The following is an 8,845-nucleotide window of genomic DNA, read 5'->3' as shown; positions in this document are numbered from 1 at the left end:
ACCTTGTTGACTTTCTTCCATCTTCGACGACTGCTTGTGGGATTCTACAGACTTCGATATTTAAGTTTTACGGATTTTGGGTATTTATTTCATATAACCGATTTAAAATTGAATATCAATTTACAAACAATTGAAAAATAATTAGTATTCAATTTTTAAACAATTAAAACTGATTTATAAACAATTTATGGAAGCTTAAATAAGTCCATTTAATCTCAACCGTCCATTCCTAGACTTCACATCCTGAGTATCCGCAGTGCAAACGATTATTAACATGATGTATTTTCGCCGTAAAAATAAAGTACTTAAATGTATCAAAACGAAAACATTTAAGTATTTTCGTCGCCAATTTTTTTTTTTTTTTTTTTTTTTTTTTTAATTTTCGGTTAAAAGGTGAAACATTATATGGACTTACAGAATATTGCATTTTGTTTTTCAAAGTGGAAATACTGGAATCAAATCTGAGCAAAAAATTGGAATTATTTTAGTACATTGACATGAATAGTACTAGCAAGAGATGCTCTTGGGATCATGATAGGTTTACGGCGCCATAAAAGAACGCCAATGATCTACAAAGAAACTAATGCGTAGAGCTACACGGATTTCGTGTGCCGTAGTCTGAATGTTAGACTTGGAGTTCAAAACATGTGAATAATTGTAAACACCATTTTCCTTATAACGTCATAGGTTTGCACTTGTCGTGGCTTCATTTAGTAATTCTTTGAACAAGTTGCGCATTAAATTGACAAATAAATATGTAAAGGTTTAATAGAAAAAAGGTTGATTATTATTAGCGGACAATTGTGACACTGATGCATTACGAATTATTTATCGAGCTGTATGGGTTACAATTTTCAAATCCCTTGACCCATAAAGCGGAAAAAAATAAAACATATGACAATTTCCACATTCCAGTAATCAATAGCCAAGAATATCTTACATAGGATGGAATCATGAAACAATCTCATGGCTCCTCACTCATTAAGATATTCCTATTGGAGTGATAGGGAGGGAGTAGGGTGACTAAGATGGACCAGCATGTACAGAATAATTGCTTAAAACAGAAGGGTGACTAAGATAGAGAATGAAAAGGAAAAGGACGGCAGATGGAGCCAAATCCTGAGACAGAGTCCTCTATCATGCAAAACAGACCTCTCTCTCTCTCTCTCTCATCAAAACAACCAAACGAATCTCTTGTCCTCTGATTCACCTTATACTGGACCCCCTAATCCTCTACATCATACCCTATTACTTTATTTATCCATCTCTCTCATAATACACAAGCAAATAATGTAACCATTGATTAGTCCTTGCTTAGCTTCGTGAACCGGCTTTCATCTCTCTCTCGTTCTATAGAGAGAAAAAAGAGAGGAATTCCAATCAAACATCCAACAACATCTTTCTTCTTCTTATTCTTTCCTCTTCATGATTAGTGTTCCCCTTTGAAAATGCACACTCAAAGTCGTCCACTTTAAAACCCTCTCTCTCTCTCTCTATCTCTGCCTTTCCTTCCCCCATAACCAACAATGCTAATACACGCCGTGGTGGTAATCCTTATCCTCCGCCGCGGGGAAGCCAGCCTTCTGGCCCAGCCAGTAAACCCAGGGGAGTTCACAGGCCCAAACACAGTGCCGGCATTTCCGGTCCAAACCCAGGCCCAACTCTGCCGCCTCGACCTCTCCGACGAGCTCTTCGGCGGAGTCAGAGAGGCCTGCTCGCACAGCCTCGACCGAAGCCGCTGCTGCCCAGTCCTCGCCGCCTGGCTCTTCGCCGCCCACGCCCGCTCCGCCCTCCAGCTCCCTGCCACGTCACCCGCCGCCGCACCCTCATCCTCTCTTTCGGAGCTTCCCATGAGGCCCGACGACTCGCAGAAGTGCGTCAACTCTCTGCAGACCTCCCTGCTCACCCGCAACATCAGGATCCCCCAGCCGAACGCCACGTGTGACGCGGTGCTGTGCTTCTGCGGAATCCGGCTGCACCAGATCGCTTCCCTCTCCTGCCCCGCCGCCTTTAACCTCTCCTCTCATCACAACGCCACTCCCACTGCTGACGTACGCAACCTTGAGCGGAACTGCCGGAACTCCTCTTACTCCGGCTGCACTAAATGCCTCTCCGCCCTCCACAAAGTATGTTTCTAATTCACATACTCCCTTTCATTTTATTTTAATATATTAAATCTCCCAGCTACGAACCCAACTTTATCGTGAAATTATATCATAATTATGAGTATGCAGATTTGTAAAGTTGAGATCTAATAAATTAAAAAATAAAAAACCGTTTATTGTAGTTTTATTATTTTAAGAGTAATTAAATAATAAAGGTTATATTATATGAAGCTAACGTATACAAAATATTTGTATACAAAATAACCTTCCATTATTTTATTTTATTTTATTTTATTTTGAGAGCAAATTAGTATTCAAGACAAATATTTATGAGACTAACTTAAATAGTAATTTAATCGTATGATCATCATAATTCATAAAGCTGCGTTTTTTGTATTTTTGTTTATATTGTAGCTTACTTTATCTTTATCCTATTTATTTGAATATTTAACTTTGATGTATGTAAAAAAAGTAATGGGTGTGGTGAGATGTGATGTGACAGGTGAGAGGAGGGTACGGCAAGAAGGGAACGGAGAAAGGGCAGAGCGAGAGAGCGAGCAAGATGTTCGACAGGGACTGCCAGCTCATGGGGCTGACGTGGCTGCTGGCCCGCAACAAGACGGCGTACATTCCAACCGTCTCCGCCGTCCTCCGAGCCATAATGTACAGCGCTCACCCGCCTCACCAGTCTCGCTGCAGCCCCGACCAAGAAAACATGCCTCTCGCCGTTGACTCGCTCCAGTTCGAAAAGTCCGATCACTCCTCGTCCTCACCCTCAACGTTCCTTTTCTCTTTTCCCTTTTTGCCCCTAATCATTCTCCTCTTTTCCCTCACCCCTCATCGGGGCCTATTCCTGTAGTGATTACAATTCCCTTTTTGCCCTTTTTTTGATTCGTAGCCGTGTACTGTCGAGTCACGTGACGCTACTAGACAAAGGAAAAAAAGAAATCCGGGCTTTTTTAGGGGCTCTGCTTTTTCTTTTGTCTTATTTTTTTTTTCCTCAACCGCCTCTGTAAATCTCTCGTCTCATCTTTTCAGCATTTTTTTTTTTTGACGAATTTAGGAATACAAATATTAACATGTTTTGGTTTTGCATTTTTTATTATTCATTTCTGATCCGGAGAGAAACTAAAATGGCACATTTAAAATGATTTGTTTATTGTTTGGGACCATACCAAAAACCTAAGCTGTAACTCGATGACACTGATGCCGTTGACTATATGACTGAAAAATGTTGTGCTTTTGCCACAGTTTTCCAAACTGCTTAATCAACGATAAAAGGGGCAAAAGTAACTTTTATTGGGTGATGGGAAAAAAATATTGGTTGGTTGACAAAGGAGAGATTTCAGGGCTAGCCTAGGCCTATGAAGTATACTTGTTTTCTCGGCCCTTGCAACATTGGGAGTATAATAATATAATTGCTTGGCTTAATGTGTATGTAATATGTAGTATGTACATTCGGGTTCACAGTTTGAGAGGAGAGAATCGCGGTTGAATCTTTGTCTAATCTCGAAGTTCTCGTGAAGCCATTGTTAAATGTGAGCTGTAGAGGATTTAAGCGCTTATGTTGATTTTATTTAATTGTAAATATCCTCTGAGGAGCTGTGTAGGTTCGTGTCGTCATCTAATAATGGATTGGATTCGGTTTGAAAACTCGGTCGGACAAAAGAGCATATAAACAGCAAAACACCAAAGTCGTGACAAATATTTTGTACAGGATAGATAATGTGTAACAAAAAAAAAAAAAAAAAAACAACAGCAAAACTGATTCCAGTCTAGATAGAAACAATAATTGTTCTAAAACTATAAGATAGTAATGTTTTTGTTTGTTTTGGGGAATAACCAGCCAAAACCAGTCAAGCAATAAACCTCCAATTAGAAACAACACCAGCAGATTTCTCAACGCGCATTTTGCTGCGGAGCATGATAATTTAAATAATTTATTTTTAAATAAAGTTTAATCAAAACATTTCCTATGAACAGAAAACAAACACATGAACTTGGCTCACCGCGAGGCCCAAGAATGAGGTGAGCAAATAATCCAACAAGGCCGAGGAGATTGTGAATTTTAGTCCTCTTCAAAACTGGAACATGAGAATCTTAAAGACCAGAATGTATCTCCCTGTAAGACCCCATACGCAGTTCACAATTGTTAAGAGTATATAGATAATATAACTCAGCCATGTCACTATTCTCTACTTAGGCTATAAATACCCTGTTGTAAGGTATTGATAGTTAATGAGAATCTTCTACCGTCTCGTTCATTCTCTCGCCTCTAGCTAACTTCCTAACAAACTCTCTCAACCTCATAATCGCACATGGTATTTGAGCTCTAGATTCAACAATGGCGGAACCTGAAAATCTCAACAATATCAATTCAGCTCACACAACCACACAAACTACAGATTCGTCAAACACAACTCAAACCTCAAACTCTTGTCTCGCAACAATGGTTACCTTCTATCAAAATCTCCAAATGCCTTCTCTCAATTAAACCCTGTCTTTTAAACTCGATCGAACAAAATATCTTCTCTGGAAAACTCAGCTTGAGAATGTTATCATTGCAAATGGATTGAATTACCTCAATGAAGGATATTCATGTCCAGCGATGCAATTTGAGGATGGAGTCACGGTGAATCCAGAGTATATTCTCTGGCAAAGGCAGAATCGTCTTCTCATGGCGCGTGGATCTACTCGTCTCTCACCGAAAGTGTGATGTCTCAGATCATCGGACTCAAGACCGCGTATAAATTCTGGACCTCCTTGGAGGACGTGCCTACAACAACAATGGTCAGAATAAACCACAATGCCAAGTATGTGGAAAGTTTGGTCACACGGCACTAAAGTGCTATCACAAATTTTATCAGAACTACTCAGAAAACAATCTAGCTCTCTACTCCAGCTACTCTGGACAAAACAACTTCTCCTCCGATGGAGCCTGGTATATAGATTCTAGAGCTAACCAACATCTCACCAATGATGGCTCTCACATTCAAGATGCTTCTCCGTTCACAGGATCAGACCACGTTATGCTCGGCAATGGTAATTACTTACCTATATCAATTGTTGGAAAAATTGTGCTTAAAAATAGTGATAAAAGCCAGCTCAGTAAATTCAATTTGGAAAAAGTACTATTAGTTCTAGAATTGTCTCATAACCTAATTAGTGTTTAAAGATTCTGTGGAAACAATAATGTAATGGTTGAATTTCATGAGAAGTTCTTTCTTGTGAAGGAAAAAACTACGAGATATGTACTACTTTGAGGAGCAACTAGTAATGGACTCTACAGGTTTCCAGTTTCTCAATCAAGTTCAATAATGAAGTGTTTTCCTGAAAGCGCACCAGCATGAGATACAAGCTTATGGCATTCAAGGTTGGGTCATCCTAACTCCCTCGTAGTCAACAAAGTGTTACAAGAGTGCAAGATCAAGTCTGACACTGAGTCTGAATTTTGTAACTCATGTAAACTAGCTAAAAGTCATAGACTTCCCTTTCTCGGTCCAACTCTAGAACAGAACTATGGATTGATATATGGGGTCCATGTCCAGTGACCACAACTATGGATTGAGATATTTGTTGTTCATTGATGATCACTCTCAGTTTACTTGGCTGTATGTGTTAAAAACCAGAGATGAATGTCTCAACAATTTTCTGAAGTTCAAAACTTTAATTGCCACCCAATTCAATGCATCAATCAAAGCTCTACAGACTGACTGCCACGGGGGGGGGGGGGGGGTGGTGAGTATAGGTCACTCACTCCAATCCTAGAGAAGATGGGTGTAATTCATCGAGTCTCGTGTCCTGCTACGCCACAACAAAATGGGAAAGTTGAACACAAAAATAGACATATTGTGGAGATGGGATTGACGATGCTTACAGAGGCACACATGCCATGAACTTATTGCTTCTATGCCCTCAGTGGTGTCAAATCTCAAGTCTCCATATCAAGTGTTGTATCAGAAGTTGCCATCATATGAGCATCTCAAGGTGTTTGGTTGCTCGTGTTTTCCATTCACACGGCCGTTCAACAAACACAAGTTGGAATCAAGATCAATACACTACGCAATTATTGGGTACAACAACAAGCATAAAGGGTATCTCTGCCTTGATGCTACCACGAGCATGATATACATTTAGCGTCATGTTATCTTCAACAAAAGGCTTTTCCTTTCTAGTCCACAGAGTCATTTACTCGAACAGCTTCCGCACAAACCTCAACTGTAAGTACACTCATTACCCTACCTACAATGACATCCATTACTCCCATAAATCCAGCTACCACAACTGCTATACAACCACATCAAGATACCTTCACAAGACCGACAACCAGTCTCAGATACACCAATTATACCTCAATCACAACAGTCGATACCAACAACTACAACCTATCAAAACACTGAACCTAGCCTCTCGATATAAAGTCCCACACCCAACTCAAGTCCCATACCCAATCCAAACTCCAATACTAAGAATATACATATAGCGCATCCTGAGCTACCCACCACAATACACAAAATGCTTACAAGATCGAAAACTGGCAACTCTAAACCCAAGGTCTTCATTGCCAAAATCCCTACCTATATTCTAGACACTACAGCTTTCTCCGAGGTTTCCAAACACAATCATTGGGAAGATGCTATGATCAAGGAACATGACGCGCTTATGGACAATGACACATGGGTTCTAGTGCCTCCACCGATAGATGGAACGGTGATTGGCTGTAAATGGGTGTATAAAACCAAACAGCGACTAGATGGCTCAGTTGGCAGATTTAAAGCGAGTTAGTAGCCAAAGGTTTTCATCAAACATATGGGTTGGATTACTTTGAAACGTTCAGTCCAGTTGTCAAGCAAGTCACAATTTGTATAGTGCTATCTCTGGCTATGACAAACAACTGGCAATTACGTCAAATTGATGTAAACAATGCCTTTCTTAATGGAGACCTCACTGAGACAGTATATACGAGTCAGCCACAAGGCTTTGTGAATACTCAGTGCCCATATCACGTTTGCTTACTGAAGAAGGCACTATATGGCTTGAAATAGGCACCAAGAGCGTGGTTTCAAAAACTCAGCTCATCTTTACTTCAATGGGGCTTCACTCAATCTAGAGCAGACACGTCAATGTTTGTCTATACCTCTACTACAACGAAGCTTATCTTGTTGGCATATGTAGATGACATCATCATCAGTGGCAACAATAATCGTCTCATAAACATATTGGTCCATGACCTTCAGAAGACATTTGCTCTAAAAGATATTGGTCAACTGAAGTATTTCCTTGGAATTGAAGTAACCAGAACTAAGTCTTAGCTTCAGTGGGGCTTCAATCAATCTAGAGCAGACACGTCAATGTTTATCTATACGTCTGCTACAACGAAGCTTATCTTGTTGGCATATGTAGATAACATCATCATCACTGGCAACAATGATCGTCTCATAAACATATTGGTCCATGACCTTCAGAAGACGTTTGCTCTAAAAGATCTTGGTCAACTGAAGTATTTCCTTGGAATTGAAGTAACCAGAACTAAGTCTTAGCTCCATCTCACTCAAATGAAGCATATTGTGGATCTCCTTCACATGGCAGATCTGGCAGACTCAAAGCCTAGTGCAACCCCTATGGTGTCAAGCCCATTGTTGTCAGTCTCAGATGGCAAGCCTCTCTCCGATCCTACACCTTATAGAAGCATCGTCGGAAGTCTTCAATACTACACAATGACACGACCTGATATAGCCTTTGTTGTAAACAGGCTATGTCAGTTCATGCATGCTCCAACTGATACTCACTGGCAGGCTGTAAAACGTCTCCTTCGTTACTTGAAAGGAACGTCATCACATGAGCTCACACTTCAAGCTCAACCAGGGACTGATCTCTTCATGCCTACTCAGACGCAGATTGGGCATGATGTCCTGATGACAGGAAAAGTACTGGTGGACAATGTATATTCCTTATTTCAAATCTGGTTGCTTGGGCCTCAAACAAACAACGAGTGGTCTCACGCTCAAGTGCAGCGTCAGAATACAGGTCTGTTGCTACAACGACCTGTGAGATCATGTGGATTCAATCACTACTTCATGATATTGGTGTGACTAGCACGGCTACACCAACAATCTTCTGTGATAATGTCTCAGCAACATATCTAGCAGACAATCCAGTACTTCATTCTCGCACAAAACATGTGGAAGTTGATTTCCTTTTTTGTTAGAGATAAAGTCATAAACAAGTCACTCTGAGTTGCCTTCATTCCTTCTGCAAATCAACTAGCTGATGGACTCACTAAGCCATTATCGACTCAGCTATTCACTTAGATGCGAACCAAGCTCTACGTGCTCAACCGCCCTTGAGCTTGCGGGGGGATGTTAGAGTATATAGATAATATAACTTAGCCACGTCACTATTCTCTACTTAGGCTATAAATACCCTGTTGCAACTGTATTGATAGTTAATGAGAATCTTCTACAGTCTCGTTCATTCTCTCTCCTCTAACTAACTTCCTAACAAACTCTCTCAACCTCATAATCTCACAGCAATTAGCACCAAGTCGCGTCCCATATACCCAAGTATAGCGATATTGGTAGCCGTTTGCTACCATTGATGGCGTGCAATTAATTTTTTTTGGTCTTTCAATCTCAGCCGTCCAAAATGTTCCCGTTTTTTAAAATCAATGGCTGAAAAAATATGGCCGTTTTTTTTTTACCGTTTGAGCTAAAAAATAACAAGTTTTTTTTACACTTTTA

General features: G+C 40.3%; 1 protein-coding gene across 1 annotated transcript; it reads left to right on the top strand.

Moving 5' to 3' along the window:
* Positions 1–1,134: 1,134 nt before the first annotated feature.
* LOC149408077 (putative GPI-anchored protein At4g28100) lies at positions 1,135–3,197 on the top strand. Its single transcript, XM_089616211.1, has 2 exons — positions 1,135–2,126; positions 2,608–3,197. The coding sequence occupies exons 1-2, from the start codon at positions 1,527–1,529 to the stop codon at positions 2,962–2,964; spliced, it is 957 nt and encodes a 318-aa protein (XP_089472337.1). The 5' UTR covers positions 1,135–1,526; the 3' UTR covers positions 2,965–3,197.
* The last annotated feature ends 5,648 nt before the right edge of the window (positions 3,198–8,845 follow it).

The sequence above is a fragment of the Urtica dioica genome, chromosome 1 (assembly GCF_054948205.1).
Source record: "Urtica dioica subsp. dioica isolate 48M chromosome 1, U.dioica_male_clone48M_v1_H2, whole genome shotgun sequence".
NCBI lineage: Eukaryota > Viridiplantae > Streptophyta > Magnoliopsida > Rosales > Urticaceae > Urtica > Urtica dioica.
The sequence above is the reverse complement of the archived record's forward strand: the minus strand, read 5'-3'. Positions and strand labels throughout refer to the sequence as shown.

What these genes read in the sequence shown, in the direction of transcription:
- LOC149408077 (XM_089616211.1), top strand. Translation starts at nt 1,527, where the DNA reads ATGCTAATACACGCCGTGGTGGTAATCCTTATCCTCCGCCGCGGGGAA. An exon ending in GCCTCTCCGCCCTCCACAAA is followed by an intron (nt 2,127 to 2,607) that starts GTATGTTTCTAA and finishes GTGATGTGACAG; the next exon opens with GTGAGAGGAGGGTACGGCAA.